Raw genomic sequence first — 27,718 nt, forward strand, 5'->3', positions numbered from 1 at the left:
TTATCTGTATGGGAGGCCAGCAAGGCAGTAATGCGGGGCCACTTTATACAACAAAAAGCAATTAAAAACAATCAGAAAACAAAAAAGATAGATGAAATTATGAAGGAATTAGGAAAGGAGGAGGAGAAGTTAAAAAAGAACCCAAAGAATAAAGAAGTAAAAAAGAAATTAGAACTTTTACGTAAGCAATTAGAATACTTAGAACTGGAAGAGAAAGAAAAGCAATTAAAATATATAAGACAAAATTACTTTATGAACGGAAATAAACCAGGGAAGTGGTTATCGAATAAATTACGAAAGAAAAAGGAAAAATCACATATAACCAAGATAAGAGACAAAAATGCGATTTATACCCAGGAAAAAGAGATTAGAAACCAATTCTTTAATTTCTATAAAAAACTGTATCAGAATGAAAAAATTGATAGAGAGAAAATATACCAGTATTTAGGAAAACAAAAAATACAAAAAATTTCAGATAAACAAAGAGAAATCTTAAACAAGGAAATATCAGAACAAGAGATAAAAACAGCAATAAAAAACTTAAAACCAAATAAAGCACCAGGACCGGATGGATTATCCGCAGGTTATTACAAAATATTTCAAGAGGAAACTATACCATATTTGAAGAAAATAATGAACAATATAAGAATTAATAAAGAAATCCCAAGCTGTGGAGACAAGCCAACATAACGGTAATACACAAAGAAAATTCAGATCCGGAAGAAGTAAAAAATTACACACCGATCTCGTTACTTAATGTAGATTACAAAATATTTAGCAGCATTCTCGTGGAAAGATTAAAAAAAATTCTTGAAACATATATAGAGGAAGACCAAGCGGGCTTCCTGCCCAATAGACAACAGAAAGTTAATGTAAGGACAATAATAGATCTGATTGAATATTATGAAATTAACCATCAAAAGAAAGTAATGTTCATGGCCGTAGATGCCGAGAAGGCATTTGATAATGTCAATTGGGATTTTTTTTAATTTTTGATGAGGGAGATTAATATGGGGTTTTACTTTCAAAACGCAGTGGAGGCAATTTACGAAAAGCAAGAGGCCAAAATTATAATTAATGGACAGGAATCAGAGACGATACAAATAGAAAAAGGAACCAGACAGGGCTGTCCCTATCCCCCCTGATATTTGTTTTAACATTAGAAGTTTTATTAAAAAGAATTAGAGAAGAAAAGGAGTTAGAGGGAGCTAGAATACAAGGGCAGGACTACAAATATAAAGCATTTGCGGATGATGTAATATGTATTATAGAAAACCCAAAAGAAAAATTAGGAATCTGGCTGGATGAAATAAAAAGATACAGAGAAGTAGCAGGATTTAAAATAAATTTGGAAAAAACAAAAGAAATAACAAAAAATATTAGAGAAGAGGAAAAAGAGGAAATACATAAAATTGTTCCAAAGATAAAATTGTTCCAAAGATAAAATAACTGGGGATCCAGATAACGGCAAAAAACCTACAACTATTACAAAATAATTATATAAAAAAATGGAAAGAGATCGAGAAAGATTTGGAAAGCTGGAAAAATTCAAATTTATCATTACTAGGGAGAATCGCGTCAATTAAGATGAAAATTTTGCCGAAAATGATATTCTTATTTCAAAATTTGCTGATAATTAGGAACATGGAACTGATAAAAGGGTGGAATAGGGACATTTCAAAATTCATTTGGAATAATAAAAAACCAAGAATTCATTATAATATGATAGAACAAAAAGAAAAAGGAGGATTGGCAGTCTCAGACCTAAAAATATATTATGAAGCTAGTGCTCTAATCTGGGCCAGAGATTGGGCTATGCTAAAGAAGAAGAAATTATTAACTCTAGAGGGGGTAGATTTAAGAATGGTTTGGCATCAATACATTTGGCACAAAGGAAAAGAAAAGGAGAAAAACTTTGGTAATCACTTCACGAGATCGGCAATCCTAAAAGTGTGGGAAAAATATAGACCAAAAATGTATAATAAAACACCGTTATGGGTATCGCCCCTAGAGGCGGTACAAAGGAGGTGCTTAGGTTGGAATGATTGGCCAGTCTATAAAGAAATCTTAAAGAATAAACAAGGAGAGATAGAAATAAAGGAACAACAAGAACTAATTTTGATTGACAAAAAAAATATCATGGCTACAATATTGGCAAATCAAAGAGAAATTCAAATTGGATAAAAAATTAGGCTTTGCACGAGGGAATGAATTTTGGGATACCATAATGGAAACAGACAGAAAGTTAATAACCAAGACATACAAAAACATACAATAACCAAGACATACAAAAATAGAATGGCATTTAGAATCAAAAGAAGAGAAAAACTATATGAGAAGATGGAATGAGAATATACGAAGAACCATCAGAAAAGAAGAATGGAAGGAAATATGGAGGAAAAGACTTAAATTTATTTATGCAATAGATCTTAGAGAAAACTGGGTCAAAATATCACAGAGGTGGTATTTGACCCCAAAGAAATTAGGGAAAATATATAACAACACGAGTACGGCATGCTGGAAATGTAAGAGCAATGAAGGATCATTTTTCCACATGTGGTGGACGTGTGACAAAGCAAAAAAATTCTGAAGAATAATTCATGAAGAAATTCTTATGTTAAAGATACAGATACCAATGAAACCGGAATTATTTCTACTAGGGATATATGACAGAAATCTAGATAACGATAAAGATAAAATACTATTTCTGGCACTAACGGCGGCAAGAATGTGTTACGCCAGAGTATGGAGACAAGAAGAGATCCCAAATGTGGAAGATTGGATAATAAAACTGATAGATATTAGAAATTTAGATAAACTTACCTTCTTACTACTGAAAAATAGAGAAATCAGAAGAAAAGAAACAGACTGGAGTGAGGTTACTGAAAAAACCCCACAAGAACTGAGGTTACTGAATATTTAAAAAAGAAGAAAAAAGAAATAGTAGTCTAAGAGAGACAAATATAGACTGAAACGAGATAAAAGGTGGGAAAGAAGAGAGATAAAGAATTAAATGGGAAATGAATGAATAGAGAAGATTTCCAGAAGATATCAGGAGGTCACTTATATATATATATATATATATTTGACGTGGTTCTTTTCTTTTTTTTGGACGTGGTTTTTTCTCTTTCGTTTATTATTATTATTATTATTATTATTATTATTATTATTTTCTGCTACATGCTTTCTGTCATGTTATTTTATTTTATGAAAACTTTAATAAAGAATATTTTTTTAAAAAAGTTAGCGGAGATCTCTCGGAAACCATCCCTCCCCTCACCACACGCTGTCCCTGATTCTGGAGGAATGTTGTTAAAGGGTATCCCCCTAACCCCATTCATGGCTATGGGGGGTGGGTCAATAGATTGTGATCAACCATATCAAATGCTGCTGTGAGGTCCAATAACACAAGCAGCGCTGATCCGTCTTGATCCATCTGGCATCAAAGCTGATCTGTGATGGCAACTAGCACAGTCTACGGAAGCCGGACTGGAAGGGATCAAGTCCGGCTGTGTCATTAAGGAACTGCTGCAACTGTTCCGCTGCTGCCCCACCAGGTATGGGCGCCGAACCTATTTGGGTTCGCCCGAAGTGAGTCGCTGACAGGTTCCACGGCCTTCAGAGCATTCAGGAACCTGACCGGTTCCATAAGTCTCTTCGGGCGAACCCAAATAGATTCTGCGCTCATACCGGGTGGGATGGTATGCTCAATACGGATTCCTAGGGCACAGTGGTCCGACCATGGAACCTCCAGAACGGAGGTTAGGATCATTTGGATTCCAACGCCAAAGATCAAATCTAGTGTGTGACCAGCCTGATGTGTACGCCCAGTATTATAAAGTGAGAGTCCTAGTGTCGCCTTGGTTGACACTAGGACTTCAGCTGCTGAAGAAAAGGAGCCTGCATCAGCGTGGACATTGAAGTCCCCCAGAACGATAAGCCTGGGAAACCTCAAGTCCCACTCCGACACAACCTCCAGCAGCTGTGATAGGCTGTCCACTAGTGCGTTTGGCGCACGGTACACCATCAGAAAGGCTATACTCTCCTGTGAATCCCACACAAGGCCAACACTTTCAATACCAGAGATGTTCAGAGTGGAAGCCGCCCAAAGAGATAAATTATCTCGTGTGAGCATTGCCTCGTTCACCAGTGATTCCACGGCCATCTGCTTTTTTGATGTTCTGCCTCAGTTCCTGACGTTCAGAAAGAGATAGGCAACGTCGCCGGCTTCTATTTTCACTACTCCGGATTGCCTCAGTCGAGGAGGCCTGGCCCCTCACCAGGATCACCGAGATGTCGGGGAGTTCATCCACCGCCAGAGGAGCCTCAGCAAGGCCCATGATGCGATCAGCTGACCCAGTTCTCTTCCTAGCTGACCATGGGCAACCAGTTGGGTCTTGGTCAAAAGGGCATTCTCCGCCGAAAAGGCAGTCATGTTGGACCACAGTGCCTGGGCCAGCAGTCGATTGCCATGTCTCCAGACATTGAGCAAACTTCGGCGTAGGCAATCCCCGTCTCGCTGTCTGGGTTGCTCCACACTCCCAGGCCACCACCCCCAAAGGTAAATCCTCACATTTCGGGGAGTCGAGTAGTGGACAGGCCTTTCCCCTAGGGGTTAGTGTCAGGAACCGGTTTCCTGGCCTTGGAAGTTGGCGCAAAAACCCAGAATCCTGACATGGAGAACTGATAAGGATATGCAGCTGGTGGCCTTGGGGAGGAAGCAGTTGGTGTTTGGCGGGGAATATTGCGCGGGATTCTCGGTCGGCGGGAAAGGGAATTCAATTGTGAGGGAGGGTATATAAGGGTCAACCTGCAGCTGTATGCCAATCCTGGCTTTCTTCGTGTATGAATGTCCAGCAGTAAATGTTCCTGATTGATAACGGATTGGCGTCCTGTGTCGTTATTGGGGGCGGCTACTGTGAGCTTACATTAAGCCAGGATTCATTGTACCATCCCGCGGCTGTGGTGAGGTACCCTTATGGAACAGGAGGAAATTCTAGTGGAGGGGGAAGAGCCAGAATCCCCTTTTGAGAATGCGGAGAAGGAGTTGGAGAGAGTGGCTGCTTTGGCTTCATCGACCGCTTATGCCCGACCCAACGAGTGAAGCGAGTGAAGGGGGCAGAGGCGAGTGAAGGGGGCAGAGGCGGCAGCGAGAGAAAGCAGTGGGCTAGAATTCCCCTCCCCGCAAAGATTGGAATATCTGGAGGAAAAGGTGGCAGCCATGGAAACCACGCGGTAATGTCGAGGGTGATGGAGCGGCTGGCCCCCTTGATAGAGGAACCCTAACCCCGAGGGGGATCGGTGTGGAATACGGAGGAGAGGAGTGACCGGGAACCCGGGGCACGACCTAAATTGCAGGTGAGTTGGAGAGCTGCGCCAGAGAGTGAGGAGGAGGAAGGACAACCCCGGGGCCTGACGCTGACATCCCAGCAGGCGCTTCTGGTGCCCCCGGCCGGAGCCGGGCGTGGCACAGGGCGGCACGGACCACCCTCGGGGCAGCATGGGCTCCCGGGAGGGCTGCTGGGAGCAGAGAGCCGGGAGAGGCAGCCCCTTCTCCACCAACCGAGGAGGGAGGAACTGAGAATCGAGTTTGGAGGCGAAGCCGGGAGCATCGATTATTTCCTAACCATGGTGAGAGGATATCTAGAGGACAACGCACTCACCTTTGGATCAGAAGCGAGCAGAGTGCGGGCAGTGGGCGCAGCGCTGAGGAGGGAAGCAGCGGAATGGTATTTCCAGCTCCACGCCAGGCATGACCCATGCTTGGGATCCACGAGGCGGTTCCTGGCAGCAATGGAAGCACGCTTCAGGGATCCGCTTGAGAGGGTGCGAGCGAGGGAGAAGCTGCAGACGATAACTCAAGGCCAGCGTTCCGTGTCCGAATACGTGGAAGAGTTCCAGTTGCGGGCTGAAAAGGTGCCGGAATGGTCCAATACCACTAAGGTCCAAATATTCAAGGAAGGCCTGCGGAAGGAAATCTTGGCTTGGGCACTTCATCACGATGATCCGGAGGAGATAGGCGGATGGATCGAGCTGGCGGGCCGCATCGAGACGATCCTGGCCCAGGTCAGGAGACATCGTGGGGCGGTGCCGCAGCAGACAAGAGCCAAGGAGGAGAGTCGGAGGACGGAGAGAGGCGCGATCGGGAAAAGCCCAGCCGGAGGGTCCAAGGAGCAGAGAGGCGGCTGTTTTGTCCAAGGAGCAGAGAGGCGGCCGTGTTGGGCATCGGGCCGCAGTTTGCCAGCAAAGAAAAGGGGGGGATCCCCCTCTGTCAAAGTTTAGACCGGCCACTGGGAAGAGAGCGGAAGAGAGCCCCCCTTACAGGGCCCCAGCGGGGGATCTGGTGAGTCATAACCCAGGGATGTTAGTGTTCCTGATAAGGCTAGAAGGGGAAGGGAAGTGGGCCAGCTGCAAAGCCCTCATGGATTGTGGCTGTTCCAGGAACATTATGACCCCGGAATTGGCAGAGGAACTGAATTGCGAGAAGGCCGCCCTGCCAGCCCCTATAGCATTTTCACAACTGGACGGTTCGGTAGCCGCTGGGGCCCCGGCGCGATTTGAAGTGGGGGGAGTGAAATGCAGAATAGGGAACTGGGAAGGCGGCATAACCTTTGTGGTTTCCCCTATAGCAACTTACAATGTGATATTGGGGATGCCGTGGTTGAAGGAGGCAAACCCACGAATCAATTGGAGGGAGGGCAGCCTAAGCTTCCAAGGCAAGGAGAAGGGGGAATGTTGTAAGGGGGAGGGAAGCACGGCAGGCGGAATGCAAGAGATCCCCCCCGAGTATAGAGACTTTGAGGACGTGTTTGACGAGATAGAAGCGGATCAGCTTCCTCCCCCAAGATGGGTCGAGGTGAAAATCGAACTCAATGAGAATGCTAAGCTACCTAGGAGTAGACTATACCCCATGTCGGTCAAGGAGATGGAAGAACTGAGGAAGTACATTGACAAAAACTTGGCCCGGGGGTTCATAGTGCCATCTGAATCCCCATTGGGGGCCCCAGTGCTGTTTAGGCACAAAAAGGACGGCTCATTGAGGTTGTGCGTGGACTATAGGGGGCTGAACGCCGTAAGCACGACCAACAACTACCCAATGCCTCTAACCAAGGACTTGCTGTCGAGACTGTCAGAGGCAAGGGTGTTTACGAAAATTGACTTAATTGAGGCCTATCATAAGTTGCGAATACGGCCTGAGGACAGGTGGAAAACGGCTTTTACCTGTGCGCTAGGGCACTTCGAATATTCCTTCTGTCCTTTTGGGCTAAAAGGCTCTGGAGCAGCATTTATGCAAATGATTAATGAGGTCTTGCACCCGTTACTGTACCGCGGAGTGTACTGCTTTGTAGATGACGTAATTATATTCAGCCGTGATAGGCAATCCCATGTTCGGTTGGTGAGGGAGGTACTCCAGAAATTGAGGGAAGCAAAATTGTTTGCAAAACTGCCAAAATGTGAATTCAATAAGGAACAGATAGATTTCCTGGGATACCGAATCTCCAGGGGAGGAGTGGCAATGGATCCGTCAAAAGTAGAGGATGTCAGGGGGTGGGGACCCCCCCAAACACGCAAGCAGTTACAGTCGTTCCTAGGGTTTGCAAACTTTTATCGGGGGTTCATAGAGGACTTTGCTCAGGTGACTCTGCCCCTAACCGAATTGCTGAAAACAAAGGGAAAGGGAGAGACGGTAAAGGTACGCTCCCCGGGAGCAAAATTGAATTGGTCAGCAGAATGCCAGAAGGCGTTCGAGGAACTGAAACGCAAGTTCACAGAAGAACCTGTCCTAGTCCACCCTGATCTGACTAAGCCGTTTGTGGTCCATTGTGACGCATCAGATTGGGCCTATGGGGCCGCCTTGATGCAAAGGGATCCGGAAGGGAGGTTGAAACCTTGCGGATTCATATCCAAAAAGTTCAGCGAAACTGAACGAAACTGGCCAGTGTGGGAAAAGGAGGCCCTGTCAATCCTAAGGGCCCTAGAGACATGGAGGCACTTACTAGAGGGAAGCGGCGTACCCTTTGAGGTATGGACCGACCATAAGAACTTGCAATACATCACTTCCCCCAGGAATCTGTCAGCGAAGCAGATAAGGTGGGGGCAGTTCTTCAGCAGGTTCGATTTTAAGCTGAAGTTTCATAAGGGAAGACAAAATGTGGTCGCGGACACGTTGTCATGAATGCCGGAAGATGAAGGGAGGGGGCTGGGCCCGAAGGGTAGTATTTTCTCAGAGCGGCAGTGGGGCATGGCAGTGCAAACCAGAGCACAAACAGAGCGCAGTCAAAGGCTGGTGGGGGTTGAGAGCAAGGACGGGGGATGGGAGGAGGAGATAAGGCAGGCATGCAGGGAGGATGGGTGGCTGGAGAAGAACAGGGAAAAGGTGGAGTGGAAGGATGGATTGGGGTTCGTAAATAGAAAGTTATACATCCCAGTCAACCTACGGGAGGAAATGATGGTCAGATGCCATGGCAGCAAGGGAGCAGGACACTGGGGGGTTACGAAAACCCTAAAATTACTGGCACGCCAATGTTGGTGGCCCGGAATGAGGGGTGACGCAAAGTCGTACGTGTCCCGGTGTAATACATGTGCACAAAGCAAGGTACCCACACAAAAGCCAAAAGGGTTGTTGCAGAGGGTGGCAGAGCCATTAAGACCGTGGAGTGTGATTGCCATGGACTTTGTGGCCGAACTCCCAATTAGTCGAGGTCAGCGCTACATATGGACAGTGATGGACTTGTTCTCGAAACAGGCGCATTTCATAGCGTTACCCAAACTACCATCTGCGGAAAAGTTGGCTGAGCTGTTTATCAAACATATATATCAGTTACATGGCTGTCCCGATCAGGTGATCAGTGATCGAGGGGTGCAGTTTACGGCCCGGTTCTGGGAAAGGTTCATGCAATTGATGGGGGTGGAAAGGACCCTGAGTTCAGCGTTCCATCCCATGACCAACGGGGGGGTTGAGCGCACACAACAAACGTTAGGATTATTCCTAAGAACCTACACAAATCATTGCCAGAACGACTGGGCAGACTTAATGCCATTCGCAGAAGTCGCATATAACGGAGGCTGTCATGCGTCCACAGGGAAATCCCCTTTTGAAATAGTTTACGGCATGGAAGTGACCCCTTTGCCAAAATTGCCGAGTTGGGAGGAGGAACCCTGGGGAAAGGAAGGGTGGCCAGATAAAGTGAAGGCGAGTTGGGAGGAAGTGGCGAAATCACTCAGAGAAGCCCAACGGAAATATAAGTTATTTGCAGACAGGAAAAGGAGGGAGGGAGACAAGCTGGAGGAAGGGGAATTGGTGTGGTTGAGCACCAAAAATCTCAAATTGAACACCCCCTCCAGGAAGCTATCTCCAAAATACATCGGTCCGTTTAGAATTTCCAACAAAATAAACGATGTCACGTATGAGTTGAAATTGCCAAAGGTCTTGGGGAAAGTACACCCAACATTTCACTGTAGCCTGTTAAAGAAATACCAAGGTCCGCTAGATGAAGAAGGAGTATAGTAGTGACATGTAATTCCCTTCCAGGAAGAAGAGGAGGAGGAGGGGGACATCATGTCAGGAACCGGTTTCCTGGCCTTGGAAGCTGGCGCAAAAAACCAGAATCCTGACATGGAGAACTGATAAGGATATGCAGCTGGTGGCCTTGGGGAGGAAGCAGTTGGTGTTTGGCGGGGAATATTGCGCGGGATTCTCAGTCGGCGGGAAAGGGAATTCAATTGTGAGGGAGGGTATATAAGGGTCAACCTGCAGCAGTATGCCAATCCTGGCTTTCTTCGTGTATGAATGTCCAGCAGTAAATGTTCCTGATTGATAACTGATTGGCGTCCTGTGTCGTTATTGGGGGCGGCTGTTGTGAGCTTACAGGTTAGATTCTCTTTCAGAGAATCCCAAGATTGGTTCCAGACCAATTCCACTGACTCCCAAGTCGGCAGGACTGAATTGTCCCGAGGGTCCACCTTGTGTAGTAAGGTTAGGGGAGGTGGACACAAGCCATTCAGACACCTTAATAGATCTCCAAGGCATCTGAATCGGCTTGCTAGGAAATCATATTCCTCCAGGAGGAGCTTTATAAAACCAGGATCATATCTCGGGTGGTTAAAGCCCCAACTGCTTCTGTTGTAATTTGAGTCAGCCTGTTCTTCTTGGCCTGAGGGAGCTTGAACTTGTAGTACCAGAGATCTCATGAGGTAGTTCAGACCAATGGCAGCTGCTCCTGGTAAATTTCCTTATCCTTGTTTCCATGACAAACCAAAATGTTCAAAATCCAATTGTCATAGGGACAGAAAGGGAGGTGAAATCTGAGCAACGGCACACATGGCAAAACAAATGTTACAGGGGTGTTAACCCTTCCCTATGATGTCCAAAACTAAAAATATAGATTTTTGGCTGGAGTTACACTTTAAAAATGTTTATGTTCTGACTTACATACAAGTTTAACTTGAGAACAAAACTACAGAACCAGTATTGTCTGTAACCCAGGGGCTACATGTACACACCTGGATTGATTATTTCATCATCATCACTGAATGTTACTCTTGAGTTCTTCCGTTTCCGTTTTGGTCTTTGTATATCTAAATTTCCTTCTTCTATGGTTAGTGTGGAGATCCTCTTGTTGTGTGCCGTGTTAAATTCTGTCAGATTCTAAGAAACCAAAGAGGAGATTGTTAACACAGTAAACGCTTTCAGACTAAAGCATTTATATATTTTATTCCCATCTGCAAGCTCTTATCGGAAGTAATTACAACGCTGCCAAAGAACAACAGAATCAGCCTGAATAGTGACTTGTTTTAGTCAAGAGAATAGGGCTACCTGGTGGTGCAGTGGGTTAACTAGCTGACTGAAAGGTCGGCGGTTTCAAATCCGGGGAGCAGAGTGAGCTCTTGCTGTTAGCCCCAGCTTCTGCCAACCTAGCAGTTTGAAAACATGCAAATGTCAGTAGATCAATAGGTACCGCTCCATGCATGGCGCTCCATGCAGTCATGCCGGCCACATGACCTTGGAGGTATCTACAGACAACAACAGTTTTTTAGCTTAGAAATTGAGATGAACACCACCCCCCAGAGACAGGCACAACTAGATTTAATGTCAGGGGAAAACTTTACCTTTACCCTTATCTTAGCTAAGGGTTCGATAATGCTGATAATGCTAAACCGGAGAATGGATATTTAACTCAGAAGGGCCAGTTATCAAGATTATGTTTTCCACAGAAATATGCCCTATATTCAATGCTAATTAGCTCTCTTTAGTGCAGGAGATACTTATTTTGCATAGAATTATGGAAAAAACAGACCCCTGTATGATTCCACAGCAAGCTGGCTACAGGAAAGGCTAAAGCTGCACATCGCCAAGTGTTGAACCTGACTCAGCACATAGAAGATGGCTTTGAAATGCAGCAGATCACAGGAGCTGTCTTCATAGACCTGTCAGGAGCTTATGATACTGTGAATCACCGCCTCCTCCTGAGAAAAATGTATAATATCACAAAGGACTACCACCTCACCTGCCTCATAGGAAACCTGCTACAAAACAGGAGCTTCTTTGTTGAGTTCCAGGCCAGAGTAGATGGCGGAAACAGAAGAACGGCCTGCCTCAGGGGAGCGTGCTTGCTCCATCCATGTTCCACATCTACACAAATGACCAGCCACCGCCAGAAGGGATGGAGAGTTTCATCTTTGCTGATGATCGTGCCATTACTGCTCAAGGAGGGAGCTTTGAGATGGTAGAACAGAAACTCTCCGAAGCTCTAGGTGCCCTTACCACCTACTACAGGGAAAACCAGCTGATCCCTAATCCATCTAAAACACAGACATGTGCCTTTCACCTTAGAGCTGTCGCAAACTCTGTTCCTGCGAGAGAAAACCTTGCTAGCATGTCCCTGACGTCACGAGACTCCGCCTCTCTCCCCGCCCCTTTCTCTGCCCCTTTCTCCATGCAAGCGTGGTTTTTCCTTTGCTAGGGCAGCATTGCCCGCATTTTCTCTCAGTTGAATTCTGCCAACTGAGAGAAAATGCGGGCAATGCTGCCCTAGCAAAGGAAAAACCACGCTCGCAAAGAGAAAGGGGCGGAGAAAGGGGCGGGGAGAGAGGCGCAGGCTCATGACGTCAGGGACTTGCTAGCAAGGTTTTCTCCAGCAGAAACCTAGTTTGCGACGGGCCTAAAGAACAGACAAGCATCCCGAGCTCTGAAGATCACCTGGGAAGGAATCCCACTGGAGCATTGCAGCGCATCCAAATACCTGGGAGTTACTCTGGACCGTGCTCTTACCTACAAGAAGCATTGCCTGAATATCAAGCAAAAAGTGGGTGCTAGGAACAATATCATACGAAAGCTGACTGGCACAACCTGGGGATCACAACCAGACATAGTGAAGACATCTGCCCTTGCGCTGTGCTACTCTGCTGCTGAGTATGCATGCCCAGTGTGGAACACATCTCACCCTAGCTAAAACAGTTGATATGGCTCTTAATGAGACATGCCGCATTATCATGGGTGTCTGCGCCCTACACCACTGGAAAAATTACACTGTATAGCCGGTATTGCACCACCTGACATCTGTAGCGGCCAATAGTGAAAGGACCAAGGCAGTGACATCTCCAGCTCATCCCTTGTTTGGGTATGAGCTGGAGTATTTCTTGACTTAAATCAAGAAATACTTTTCTAAGATCTACATAGACACTCGCTATAACACCCCAGCTAGCGAGAGTCCAAAAGTGGCAGGTGAAAACCCAGAACCTCAATAAATGGCTGATATCAAATTAGAGACTCCCCCCTGGGCACACAGAAGACTGGGCGGCCTGGAAGGCACTGAACAGACTGCCCTCTGGCACCACGAGATGCAGAGCCAATCTTACGAAATGGGGCTACAAAGTGGAATCCACAACATGCAAGTGTGGAGAAGAGCAAACAACTGACCACGTGCTACAATGCAACCTGAGCCCTGCTACATGTACAATGGAGGACCTCCTTGCGGCAACACCAGAGGCACTCCAAGTGGCCAGATACTGGTCAAAGGAGATTTAATCAGCTACCAAGCTTGCAAACTTTGTGTTTTGTCTGTTTGTTTGTTTGTTTTGTTCTGTTAGAAATGTAATACAATGGTCTGGTTGCCCCTGACACTATAAATAAAAAAGTGCAGGATGTACTATTATACTATTAATTATACTTATTTTCATGGAAGGCCATATCTGTCTTATAGCCACTTTTGAGTTTCCTTTGGGGGAGATAAAATGAGGTATAAATGAATGAATGAATAAATAATGTTTGTCTCCTCTATGTATTCAGAGGCACTGAATACATAGAGGGAGAATCTGTGGATACAGAGGGCCAACTATATATATTTTTCATGGTGATCAGTGCTCTTTAGTTTTTAACCTATTTGGGTTCCCAGATATTATTGAATGACAATTTCTATCACTTTTGATTATCCACCATGTGGACTGTGGATAATGGAATTGCAACCCAAAGCACTTGTGGCTCTGAGGTTGGGGAAAGGTTAAAGGATGGTTTAATATCTGACATCATATCCACGAGCCTTGTATTCACATTCAAACCCCACTCTACTAAACAGAACAAACTGCAACCTTCCAGATGTTACCACACCACAACTCCCAACAGTAGAGCTGATGGGAACTGTCATGATGTCTAATGATGGAGAATACAAGAGTTGTAGTCCAGCATCTGGAGACCCACATAAAATGATATGGTGGGCACATTTAGAGAACAGGCTTTCAGCTTGACATATGTGCTTTAGTGTTATCATTGATGATTTAATTCCAGCCACGAGACCTGCTTTCTCTCTTCAAGACACAACATGACACGACACAAGAAACTGATCCTAAACTACAAGTGAAATACTCACATCTAATTCAGTTTCCTCTTCTGGTAAACCAAGCAACCCTTTGAGCTCATCGTCTTCACTGGTTATTTTCTCGTCACCTTTTACTGCAGAGGGCAACGTCTGAGGTTTTTCTCTGAGTGTGTAAGCCCGTGTGGAGGCACCAAATGAAACCGTAGAGTCAATGGGAATCTGTTGAGGTTTGTGAGGCTCCAACCGAATATGACCCAGGAATGTACCATGTGCTAACCATTTTGGAATAAAAACAAAAGAAATACCAACTGTTCACTGCCATCATATTATTTAAAGACACACTGGGCTGCTGAAAGTGTTAGAATTTCCTATCTTCCCAAGCTTAATCTATCTTATTCATTTTTATAGCTCAAGGTTTCAAAAACCTTTCACAAGACTAAAGGAACCCACCTTCTTATACTCTTGTGCTCATTTGGCATGGAAGAGTTTCGAGGTTATAGTTAAAAACAGCTAGTGTCCCCTAATTTTAATGCTTTTCTTTGTAAATAAAATGTAAAAATAAATTAAAAACACATAAAAATAATCCCAAACATTCCCTTCTTTACCCACACAAACGAAGTATATTACCTGGTTAATTATCAGTCAACTTACTGCTGTTGAGATCTATTAGAAAAACTCGCTTCAGATGTTTATGGTAGACCAAGGCAGCATGGACCCGAGAACATGACTGGTGATCAATGGTAAAATCGCAAAGGTCAGGATTTCTCCCAAAAAGATAGTATTTTTTCTCATCAATGATCAGTTTCTGTGATAAGATATCAGACAGAACGCAGTGTAAAACTCACACTTTTCCCTGTATCTTCTGTGCCAAGTATGCTAAAGCGGAGCATATTCGCTGGGAGAAGAGACTGCAACCCATCCAAAAAGAGATCCCCAAACTTATCAGAATGAGGATATTTCCCTTGAAATGCTAAACCACAACATTAACTGTCAACAGCAGGAAGATAGACCCTTTCCCCCATTTTTTTATCAGTGCCTATTCAATGGTGAGACAATTTACTAACATCTGTGAAAGAAACAACTATCTGCTTTTAATTTTTAATATAGATATTCTGTTTCCTCTTATTTTGTGCCTGGATTGTTTTTAGTACTGTCAATTGCATTACCTGCCTTGGAAATGTCAACATACAAGAAAGACTTCAAACAAAATCATTATCTCATCACAGAACATGAAATTTTAGGGACAAAGGTATGGACATAGCAATTTCCCTAACATACCAGATTTCTGTAGGAATGTCTCTTTCCAGAGGAAAGCCTTCCACCCATGAACTCCTACCTGTAGTCTAAAGATCTACAATTCACATATCGTGGAAAGAACTAGATAATTGTGAAGCAATAAATAAATAAAAATAAAAAAGAAGAAAGAAAGAAAGAGCCTTCAGATGCCTCCCACCGATCCGGTTTTGGCAGTTTGGCTGCTGGATTGCTGAATTTCCCCAAATCCAGTACCGCAAAATGGAATTGTGAACACCCCTAGTACTAAAACAACTTTTAAAAGGCAAAAAGCAAATGAAGCATCAGTCACTGCTCCACTTTTCTTAAAGGGTATATTTACACTATGCAGTTCGACACCACTAACTTTAATTGCCAGTCAGGTGCCAGGACTACTTGGAAGAGAATGCTACAGACTCTGTAAAACTGCAACTCCTATGACTGTATAGCACTGAGTCGTGGCAGTTAAAATAGTGTCAACCTGTATTAATTCTACAGCGTAGATATACCCAGTCATGTGCAGACTTGTATATACCGCTGTGTACACCCAGTGTGATTCTGCACACATTGAGCTAAACCACATGGCTTACTTTCATGTTGCACTTTTTAGACCCAGCCAATCACTAGTTGTACCACTGCACTCTATATAAGAGAACAAAAGTAGAGATGGCTTGGTTAGTATCAAGTGCTTAAACCTGTAGGCATTTCAAAAAATACATTATTTGCAACTGCCAATTTATAGTACGTTACTTACACTTTTATGGTGCTCAAAAGATATTCCCAGGATTATAGTCCATCCACACAGACAGTTCAACTGCATATTTGTTCTCATTTTAGAAAGCTGAGATATACATGAGACATTTTGTACCTCCTGCCTACCTGACGTGTTTCAATTAATCCAGGAAATATTCAATTAGTTATAGCAGGGGTCCTCAAACTTTTTAAACAGAGGGCCAGGTCATAGTCCCCAAAATTGTTGGAGGGCCGGATTATAATTTGATAAAAATATGAATGAATTCCTTGCACACTGCACATATCTTATTTGTTGTGCAAAAAACACTTAAAACAATACACTAATTAAAATGAAGAACAATTTTAACAAATATAAACTTATTAGTATTTCAGTGGGATGTGTGGGCCTGCTTTTGGCTGATGAGATAGGATTGTTGTTGGTGTGCGTTCAAGTCATTTCAGCCTTAGGTTGGCCCTGAGCGAGGGCCAGGTAAATTACCTTGGAGGGCCGCATCCGGCCCCCAGGCCTTAGTTTGAGGACCCCTGAGTTATAGCTTCCCATTATGTCTAAACAGGATTACCAGAATAGAGCAAGCAAGGATTGTAAACCACTGTTTGATAAGCATGGTTTCCTGGTTCAGATGTAATGGGAGATTATGACATTTTTTCTCGGTTTTCTGAGAAGGGAGGAGAGATGGGGTAGCATGAAGACTGACTGTTAGAACAGAAGAATGGTCTACATTATAATTTACTACAGTGAGATACATACATGTCCAAAGGAAGTTGGTATAGTTACAAACATTAAACATAGGACAATATATACATTCTTCTATCACCACTGCAAGTAGCTTCTGGTGTGAGAGAATTGGCCATCTATAAGGACGTTGCCCAGGGAACGCCCGGATGTTTTATCATCCTTATGGGAGGCTTCTCTCATGTCCCCACATGAGGAGCTGGAGCTGATAGAGGGAGCTCATCTGTGCTCTCCCTGGATTCAAACCTGCGACCTGTTGGTCTTCAGTCCTGCCGGCACAGAGGTTTAACCCACTGCGCCACCACTAAATAGTGACCTTTATGAACTTGGGAGCCTTTCTGACTTCTATGAAATTCATAAAATCATAGGTTTGGAAGAGACCACAAGGGCCATCTAGTCCAATTCTCTGCTATGGAAGAACACACAATCAAAGCAGATGGCTATCCAGCCTCTGCTTTAAAACCTTAGAGAAGAAGACTCTACCACCCTGCGAGGCAGCATATTCCACTGCAGAACAGCTCTTACTCTCAGGACATTCTTTCTAATGTTTTGGTGGAATCTCTTTTCCTGTAATTTGAATTGACTGCTCCATGCCTTAATCTCCAGATCAGCAGAAAACAAGCTGCCCCCTTCTCAATATGACATCCTTTGAAGTATTTAAACATGGCCATTATGTCACCTCTTAACCTTCTCTTATCCAAGCTAAACATACACAGTTCCCTAAGTTACTCCTCAAAGAGCTTGGCTTCCAGACCTTTAACTATTTTGCCAACTTTTCTTTGTACATGTTCCAGCTTGTCAATATCCCTCTTGAATTGCAGTGCCCAGAGTTAAACACAGTATTCCAGATGAAGTCTGACCAAACAAAACAATAGAGTGAGACTATTACTTCCCTCTATTTATACATTTTATTCCTACAATCATGTTGTTTTTTAAGCCGCTATATCACACTATTGACTCATGTTCAACTTGGTCTACTAAGACTCCTAGATCCCTTTCACGTATATTGTTTTCAAGCCAGGTTATCACCCATTTTATATTTAAGTATTTCATTTTTCATTCCTAAATATAGTTGTACATTTCTCCCTGTTGAAATGCATTTTGTTTGTTTTGGCCAAGCTCTCAAATCTGCTAAAGACATTTTAGATTCAGGTTGAATGGAGATGCCTGAGAAAAGGGTTGGGGAGAAGCACACATTGCACATCTATGCAATGGCAGTCTCTGCCCTGGTGTTGTGGATATCTGCATACAAAATCTTTTGCCAGACATAATGAGGAGCTTGGGATATCACCATAAGTGCTCAGATACTCTGAAACACAAAGGCAGAAGAAAATATGTGTGCTATTTGCTGTGTTTTTTTTTTTTTTACCACTTAGTGTTTCTACAGCTACCCAGGGCCAAATGAATCATCCTGGTCCATGTTCAAATAATCTGTATTTATTTTCATACCTCGATAAGTCTGTCTCCTTTGACTACATCCAGGTGCAACCCTTGGGGAGGCTTTCCTGCCCTAGAAAACAAAACAGAGACAGGTTTTGTTTAGGAATTGTTGAAGTAGCCTTTACAACCTCTAGTTATCAACAAATCAAAAGTTATCATTAAAATAAAATCCATCTCTCACATTCTTTCTGAAGAGGTGCAACAAGTGTAGCTCCTGCAACACTATGAGTTTAAGCAGACAAGGAACCACAAACTAAATACTGACATTTAGAAATCTGGTGAAAAGTTTCTGCATTTAGTATTTAATCATCACCTTTGGACTCATTTAGACTGTTGTGAATATGATTCTTAGATAACACAGACTAATGTGAAACTGATTGCCACTAAGATGTGGTACTGTCACTAGTTAAAACAGCTTTAAAATTCAATTCATCAAACACATTATTTGGGATTACTCTGGAACCTCCCTTGAGGTACTATGCTATTCAGTAGTGGCTCTTAGTCTGTGTTCATCTATATGTTTTGAACTTTAGCTCTGAGAAGCACCTGCCGGCATGGCCAAAGGTGAGAGTTTCTAACAGAGTAAGACTCATTATAAGACTTGTCAAACATTCTACTGAACCTCAGCTGCTTAAACAGCAATATAAGGCTACTTCTTGATGTTCTCAGCTTTCTGGGTGCATCTTGGTTTGCCACTGTGTGAAACAGGAGAGTGGGTTAGAAGGATCTATGGTGCCACCCAGACTGGCTCTTATATACAGCACCACATAACTGCATAAACTTTCATGTCAACTTAGCTAAATTAGAAGAGCAACAAAAATGATCCTTTGGGGGTGGGGGGGAGAAAAGAGTGTATTTTTTAGAAAACAAAATAATCCAATCATCATGTCCCAATGCACTTTACCAGAGATTTAAGATTGTCTGCACACTGCACCTATTGCCAAACTCATCCATTTCACCTGGTCATGTCCAGCATTTTTAAAATTTTTAATCATTACATCTGGCCCGGCCATAGTTTTTAATTGCGTCATGGTTTTATTGTTTAATGTTTTTTGCTTTGTTTTATGAGTTTATTTATTGTTGTATTTGTTATGTTGTTGTTTTGCTGATGTATTTGGCCTCGGCCTCTTGTAAGCCGCACCAAGTCCTTCGGGAGATGTTAGCGGGGTATAAATAAAGGCTTATTATTATTATTATTATTATTATTATTATTAGGTTCTTGTGGGTTTTTTCGGGCTATAGGGCCATGTTCTAGAGCCATTTCTCCTGACGTTTCGCCTGCATCTATGGCAAGCATCCTCAGAGATGCAGGCGAAACGTCAGGAGAAATGCCTCTAGAACATAGCCCTATAGCCCGAAAAAACCCACAAGAACCTAGTGATTCCAGCCATGAAAGCCTTCGACAATACATTATTATTATTATTATTATTATTATTATTATTACCACCACCAGGATAATATTTTATTGCATCTACTGTATGGGGACAAAATCAAACAAGCGTTATACACCAGTATTACCTGAGGTATATGGGTTTTTAAAAAAAATTATTTGGGAATATATGGATGTTTTGTACAGTAGCTAAGATCATGAACATCAGGAAAGCACCAGGAATCCCATTCTTGGTATCTCCTGCTCCTATCTGCAACATGGAAATAGTAAGCTTCATTTCACCAGTTATCTGTAAGTTTCAGAAGATAAGAATGTGAAGTGCCATGAGCACCGAAAGGCACATTCCCTTTTTTAGTAACATGAAATGTAGGTCAAAGTAACGTGACATATTTTTGTCTTTTTCCTCTTTTGTGGATTGAATAAATTCCTCTTTGATGTGTGTAATATTGCATGTATTTGGAAGCAGTCTATGTGCTAAAACTTTGAATGGCAGTTATTTTTCAAAGAGTCCCTGATGTCCATATAGCTTTTCAATGCTGTTTCTGACAGACACATAAGACATATGCATGCAAATTTGGAAGTATTTCATATCCACCACTCAAAGAGAAGATTTAATAGTTTGGCTGGAAGGAGCAAACGCCCATTATTTTAAATAAACATTCCTATACTAACACTGTATTATTAGAAAGCCATATTCGCACAGTTCCATAATCTACTGCAATTTGACACAGGAAAATCATGATTTTTCCTTAAAAGAACCAGGAACTATGGGAGTTAATTGCTCAGTAGAACCTGCATCAATGGAAACATCACACGAAAAAGCAAAGTGACAGATTCAGTTCCAGAACATCTGAAGAATAACAGAACTAATCAATGAACAATTCCTTCTCTCAATAAAACAAAGTGTCTGAATTCTATCTGCATAATAGGAATACAATCAATGCAATTTGAGGTACAAAGGAAGGCCGAAACTAAGACAAGTCAAACCCGCATTTTGGACTTTAGGAGAGCTGATTTCCAAAAAATGAAGGAAACACTGAGCAGCATTCCGTGGACACAGATACTAAAAGACAAGGGAGTTACGGATGGATGGGAATTTCTCAAGAGTGAAATACTCAAGACGCAATTGCAAACCGTGCCAACAAAGAGAAAAAATAGGACAAGTGCAAAGAAGCCAGAATGGATGTCCAAAGAACTTCTAACTGTGCTAAGACACAAAAGAGACATGCACAAGAAGTGGAAAAGTGGAGAAATCACCAAAGAAGAATTCAAACAAATAGCCAAACCTGTAGGGAAAAGGTCCGCAAGGCTAAAGCACAAAACGAGCTCAGGCTTGCCAGGGACATTAAAAACAATAAAAAGGGCTTCTATTCTTATGTCAGTAGAAAAAGGAAAAACAAGGAGGCGATAGGACCTCTTCGCGGAGAAGATGGGGCAATGCTGACAGGGGATAGGGAAAAGGCAGAACTACTTAATGCCTTCTTTGCCTCGGTCTTCTCACAAAAAGAGAGTCTTCAACCTCAGCAAGATGGAGTGGATGAGGGATTGGAGGACATCCAACCCCAAATTGGGAAAGAAGTCGTCCAGGAATACCTGGCCGCTCTTAATGAGTTCAAGTCCCCAGGGCCAGATCAACTACACCCCAGAGTATTGAAGGAACTAGCGGAAGTCATTTCGGAACCGTTGGCAACCATCTTTGAGAGTTCTTGGAGAACGGGAGAAGTTCCAGCAGATTGGAGGAGGGCCAATGTGGTCCCAATCTTCAAGAAGGGAAACAAGGATGACCCAACCAACTACCGTCCGGTCAGCCTCACGTCGATACCGGGCAAGATTTTGGAAAAGATTGTTAAGGAAGTGGTCTGCAAACACTTAGAAACAAATGCAGTCATCGCTAATAGTCAACATGGATTTATCAAAAACAAGTCATGCCAGACTAATCTGATCTCTTTCTTCGATAGAGCTACAAGCTGGGTAGATGCGGGGAATGCCGTGGATGTAGCGTCCCTGGATTTCAGTAAGGCCTTCGACAAGGTCCCCCATGACCTTCTGGCAAGGAAACTAGTCCAATGTGGGCTAGGCAAAACTACAGTGAGGTGGATCTGTAATTGGCAGGGGGTTGGACTGGATGGCCCATGAGGTCTCTTCCAACTCTTTGATTCTATGATTCTATCACTGCTGTTGAAAAATATCCCATAGTAAAAACTATACAAAGAATCATAGAGTTGGAAGAGACTCCAAGAGCTATCCAGTTCAACCCACCGCCATGCAGGGGCACAAAATCAAAGCCTTCCCAACAGATGGCCATCCAGCCTCTCCTCCACCAAACTCTAAGGCAATGTGTTAAACAGCTTTTCTTACCCTCTGGAAGTTCTTCCTAATGTTCGAGTGGAATCTTTTTTGCTTGCAAGTTGAATCCATTGCTGAGTGTCCTGTATTTATATCTTAATACATGTTATAGGTCTACGGATTAATAAACAAGCTCATCTTTCATACTCTGTTCATTACCTCTAACTCATAGCTGTGTATGTTTCTGATATATTTACAAGAACCATCTCTGTCAACTGTACGATTGCTTCTCCTCTAAAAGTCTGCCATTACAGGACCACAACTCTGTTGTGAGGAGGAAGAGGGGAAATGCTCCGTATTCCTGTACAGGCATAGGTTCTGTAGGTTTGTTCTGAAGCTGAATTTATTATGTGTTATGTTATGTTTATTTAAGTTTGGTTATTTTTTCTGGTTAGATTTTATAATTCTATATTGAGATTTTTCACCCATTGTTTAGAATCATATAATCATACAGTTGGAAGAGACCTCATGGGCCATCCCATCCAACCTCTTGCAAAGAAGCAGGAAAATCACATTCAAAGCACCCCCAACATATTGCCATTCAGCCTCTGTTTAAAAGCCTCCAAATGAGCCTCCACCACACTCCAGGGCAGAGAGTTCCACTGCTGAACAGCTCTCACAGTTAGAAGGTTCTTCCTTCAGATGGAATCTCCTTTCTTGTAGTTTGAAGCCACTGTTCTGTGTCCCAGTCTCCAGGGCAGCAGAAAACACGCTTACTCCTTCCTCCCTATGACTTCTCCTCACATATGTATAAATGACTCTCATCATGTTTCCTCTCAGCCTTCTCTTCTGCAGACTAAAAATGCCCAGTTGCTCCTCAGGGCTTGTTCTACAGGCTGTTGATCATTTTAATCATCCTTCTCTGGACACATTCCAGCTGCGTTACCCAGAATTGGACACAGTATTCCAGGTGTGATCTGACCAAGACAGAATAGAGGGGTAGCATGACTTCCCTGGATCTAGACACTATACTCCTATTTATACAGTCCAAAATCCCATTGGCCTTTTTAACTGCTACATCACATTGTTGGCTCATGTTTAACTTGTTGTCCACAAGGACTCCAAGATCTTTTTCACATGTATTGCTGTTGATCCAGGCATCCCCCATTCTGTATTTGTTATTTGTTGTTTTCGGCACTGAATGTTTGCCACTCTACTATTTTAGCTGGAAATCTATCTGAGTCCCCTCAGAGAGATAGCACAGGTTATAAATAAATACATATTATTATTGAATTTTTATGTCAGAACATGTACATTTTAAAGTGCAACTCCAGCCATATAGATAGATAGGACCCAAAACTCTTGTTCTTAAGCACTTTACAATTGCTATACCTAAATCCTTAATGGTAAATTGCTCTTATCCTCATTGCTGCTATATATTGCACTTTAAACATTAGCTCTATCCTTTAATGTTGTGGCACCAGTCCACCCACCCTTGACGAAACATTGAACTTTGCTTCTGATTGTTTGGTTTTGATGTTGTTTTATATACTGTTCAATGCTGTTGTTTATTTTGATGTATTGTTTTTGTTATCTTGTTGATACGCATTTTTCTGTATTATGTTTTAACTGTTCTGTTGGTCATGGCTTCATGTAAGCTGTCCCGAGTCCCTTCGGGGATATGGAGGCGGGGTATAAAAATAGAGTTGTTATTATTATTACTATTATTTAATATGCTTGTACCCCACCCCTCCCAGGGGGGACTCAGGGTGGCCTCACAGCAAACACCATTCGGTGCCATCGTAATGATAACAACAATCAACAAATTCATTAAAACAAAACATCAAATAAACAATTGTTAAAACGCGCCAATTAAAATCCAGATCCGGGTCAATTCATTGTCACTTCAAAATTGCTTATGTCTTCTTCATACAAGCCGCTGTTCAATAGTCAAATACAAGGTTCCACAGCCTTTTAAAGGACAGGAGGGAGGTGGCCAGTCTGATGTCTTTGGGGAGGGAATTCAACAGACGGGAAGGCACTGTTGAGAAGGCCCTGTCTCTCGTCTCCAGCAATTGAGTTTGTGATGGAAGTGGGATCGAGAGTAGGGCCTCTTCAGATGATCTTAAACTTCGTGATGATTCATGGTAGGAGGTAGGTTCAGACATGTAGTCTGAGCCAGAAATGTTTAGAGCTTTAAAAGTTAAAACCAACACTTTGAATTGTGCTCGGAAGCAGATCGGCAACCAGTGGAGCTGGCGTAACAGAGGAATTGTATGCTCCCTATACGCTGCTCCGGTGAGCTACCTGGCTGCTGACCGCTGGACTAATTGAAGCTTCCGGGCAGTCTTCAAAGGCAGCCCCGCGTAGAGCAAATTGCAGTCGTCTAATCAGGCTGTAACAACAGCATGGACCACCATGGCCAAGTCAGACTATTATATACATTAAATTTGGATAGCACAGGGAAGGGTTAACACCCCTGTATTGTTTCTTTTGCCATCTGTGGCCCTGATCAGAATATTTTACCTCAGTTTCTGTGATCACTTGATTTTGTGGGGAAAAAGGCTTATTGTGGAAACAAGGATTTGTGAGAAAGCTTCAGCGGAGACCCCTTTCCCACATGATAATAACTCTTCCAGGAGTGGATTTCTCTCACTTCCTGTTGTATCACCCAGTTCTTAACTAGGAGTCGTTTATAAGTCAGATGTTTTTAACTCGGGGGCTGCACATATTTGGCTAGAGCAGGCATGAGCTAACTTGGGCCCTCAAGACGTTTTGGACTTCAACTCCCACCATTCCTAACAGCCTCAGGCCGTTTCCTTTTCCACCTCAGCCGCTAAAATGAGGAATGGTGGGAGCTGAAATCCAAAACACCTGAAGGGCCCAAGTTGGCCTAGGCTTGGGCTGGAGGCCACAAGAGGCCCCTTCAGGGAAAGAGAGTCCTCTTTCAGCACCATGGCGCATCCTGTCAGTATTCACAACTGCTTTCCACTGGTGTTTCATGATGGATGCTTTGCAGTAAAGAAACAAAACACACACACACAAATAAATACCCACGCTGTTCATGCTTCACACATGATTACGAAATGGGCACCCGTTCATTCACAGAGGCACACTTTTAGTGTATACAGCAGGGGTCAGGAACCTTCGGCCCTCCAGGTGTGGACTTCAACTCCCACAATTCCTTGAGGCTCGGTAAGCCTTTGGGGCGAATGCCGAGCCTCAAGGAATTGTGGGAGTTGAAGTCCACCACACCTGGAAGGCCGAAGGTTCCCCATGCCTGGTATACAGGAAAGCCAAGCTTTTCTGCTCATGCTCAGAAGCCTTTCAGAAGGCCTCGGCACACAGCCCCTCCCTCTCCGGCGCGGCGGAACCAGGCCTTTCTCCTGCCCACGGCAGCTGCCCCGCCCCGGAGCCCAGCCCCCCTCCCGCCCTGCGCCGCCTCCAGCCTCACCAGCTCGGGCAGTCGAAGAGCGAGAGGCCGCCTCCTCCGCCACCGCCGGCAGAGTTCGCGTTCGCCGCCATTTTGCCTCTGCCCCATTCAGCCTGGCACGGGGCAGGCCGGGAGTCCGGGGGAGGGGTCCCGGCCTGCACCGCGCGAGGAGGAGCGCCTGGGCTGGAGACCCGGGTTGGCTCGGTGGTGACGTCACCGGCGAAAGCGCGGGAAAAGTTCCTCCCTCCCTGACCAACTCTGGTTAAACTCGCCAACATATCCAGTATGAAAAGGTTTTGCAGTTGAGAGACCCACAGAACCGCCCTCAACAGATCATTGACCTTCCAGCTCAGGACCTTTCTACGCTGCCATACAAAATCCAGATTATATGGCAGTGTAGACAAGGCATGGGCAAACTTCGGCCCTCTGGACGTTACACTTGGAAGGCAATCATACTTGGCCACAAGTAATAGCCTATGCCCCCTCCGTGGACTGTCACCTTGTCGTGGTGAGGGGGCTTGCGTGTTCCAATGAACCTGCGGGCACAACTGGAGTTGTTGGAGTAAAGCCCCAATTTTATTCTCCATCTTCATCGCTATGATACTTCATCTTGTTGACGGGAAGCTCCCCAACGGAGTGGAAATCATCTATCGGACAGATGGCAAGCTGTTTAACCTCAGCAGACTGAAAGCTAAAATCAAGGTTACAACAACATCTGTTATAGAACTCCAGTATGCTGATGACAATGTCGTCTGTGCGCATTCAGAAGATCTATAAGTCACTCTAAACACCTTTGCGGAAGCATATGAGAAGCTCGGCCTGTCATTGAACATCGAGAAAACCAAAGTGCTCTTCTAGCAGTCACCAGTCAATCCCTTCCCAATGCCAGTGATACAGCTTAATGGTGTAACATTAGAAAATGTTGACCATTTCTGCTACCTTGGCAGCCACCTCTCCACCCAAGTCAACATTGACACCGAAATACAACACTGCCTGAGCTCTGTGAGTGCAGCATTTTTCCGAATGAAGCACAGAGTGTTTGAGGACTGGGACATCCACAGGGATACCAAGGTGCTTGTTTATAAAGATATTATCCTCCCAACCCTGCTATATGCCTGCGAAATGTGGACTGTCTACAGACATCACATGCAACTCCTGGAACGATTCCATCAGCGCTGCCTCCAGAAAATCCTGCAAATCTCTTAGGAAGACAGGTGGACAAACATCAGCGTGCTGGAAGAAGCAAAGACCACCAGCATTGAAGTGATGGTCCTCTGCCATCAAGTCCGCTAGACCAGCCACGTTGACCGGATGCCCAACCATCACCTCCCAAAGCAGCTGCTCTACTCTGAACTCAAGAACGGAAAACGGAATGTTGGTGGACAGGAAAAGAAATTTAAAGATGGCCTCAAAGCCAATCTTAAAAATTCTGGCATAGACACTGAGAACTGGGAAACCCTGGCCAGTGAGCGCTCCAGCTGGAGGTCAGCTGTGACCAGCAGTGCTGCAGAATTTGAAGAGACATGAATAGAGGGTGAAAGAGAGAAACGTGCTAAGAGGAAGGCGTGTCAATCCAACCCCGACTGAGACCACCTTCCACCTGGAAACCAATGCCCTCACTGTGAGAGAAGATGCAGGTCAAGAATAGGGCTCCACAGTCACCTACGGACCCACCAGAATATTGATCCTGGAAGACTATCCTACTTCACCAAAGGGGGATTGCCTAAGTAAGTAAGTAATAGCCTATGGTGATTATGATGATGCTACTTGAACATTATCATACATGAAGGTAAGCCCCTGGTGGCACAGTCATTTAATGAAGGAAACTAAGCTTGAGTTATTTATTTATTTAAAACTTTTATATCCCAATCTTCTCTATCTCTGTAGAGGGACTCAGACTGGCTAACAGCAAGGATTCACTGCTAACAGTACAATCTTAAATATCAAAACACTCTAACAACAAACATTAATAGTGAATTAAAATACATATAGGATAAAATACATATAAGCCAATTCGCCAAGATAAAATCATGTCCAATTCAGTCTGCATCTTGTGGTCCATAACTTTGGTCAATTGCTGGTCTCAGCCATCATTCTGGGAATGCCTCTGTTATGGAACAGCTGTTCCAGGACTCCAGATTTATCTACTGTGTTTAAATGTTCGTGTGCAATTCCATGCTTGGGATTTTGCAGCAGGGGGTTTCCTGTTATAATTTGCATTTATAGGGTAAGCCACCTGCCAATTATAGTTAGGATCCCTGGTCCCACCCTCTTTTTGTTTTTTGGAGGGAAGGGGCCATTTTTCATTTAGTCACAGCAAGGGAAGCCAAGGCAGAGGATGCATACAGACATTCCTCCTGTGCAAAGGCTTCGTCTTTTAGGACTTCCTGGGGAAGAACAGATTAAAGGCATCTACAGATTCCCAAACGGTTCCAGGGAACAGCTTCACAGCCCTGAGGACCTCTGGAGGGAATAACAGCTCTTCATCTTCAGCTAAGTGATTTCAAGCCTGATGGTACGTTTGTTCGGTTCTGAGACGCAGTTCAGCCGGTAGCAGACTCAAACCAGTCAGGTTTAAGTTCACAGCAGCCTGGGAG

General features: G+C 43.9%; 1 protein-coding gene and 1 non-coding gene across 6 annotated transcripts in view; both read right to left on the bottom strand.

The window, feature by feature from the left end:
• LOC137095063 (nuclear inhibitor of protein phosphatase 1-like) overlaps nt 1-27,718 on the bottom strand; it is a 74,791-nt gene that overhangs the window by 10,983 nt on the left and 36,090 nt on the right. For 2 of the 5 annotated variants that reach the window (XM_067461264.1, XM_067461265.1), the window contains exons 10-13: nt 18,022-18,082; nt 14,466-14,619; nt 13,866-14,086; nt 10,504-10,648 (exon numbers count right to left, since the gene is read on the bottom strand). In XM_067461264.1, the coding sequence (XP_067317365.1) occupies nt 10,504-10,648; nt 13,866-14,086; nt 14,466-14,619; nt 18,022-18,082 (581 nt within the window). Of the gene's footprint in view, nt 1-10,503; nt 10,649-13,865; nt 14,087-14,441; nt 14,620-18,021; nt 18,083-25,142; nt 25,270-27,718 lie in introns of those variants that run through there. The other 3 variants (XM_067461266.1, XM_067461268.1, XM_067461267.1) reach the window with 3 other exon arrangements.
• On the bottom strand, nt 15,614-15,777 carry LOC137095751 (small Cajal body-specific RNA 1). The gene has a single exon (XR_010908904.1). It is a non-coding gene; the product is annotated as a small Cajal body-specific RNA 1 (non-coding RNA).

Source organism: Anolis sagrei, chromosome Y, assembly GCF_037176765.1.
Source record: "Anolis sagrei isolate rAnoSag1 chromosome Y, rAnoSag1.mat, whole genome shotgun sequence".
In the NCBI taxonomy this organism is placed as follows: domain Eukaryota; kingdom Metazoa; phylum Chordata; class Lepidosauria; order Squamata; family Dactyloidae; genus Anolis; species Anolis sagrei.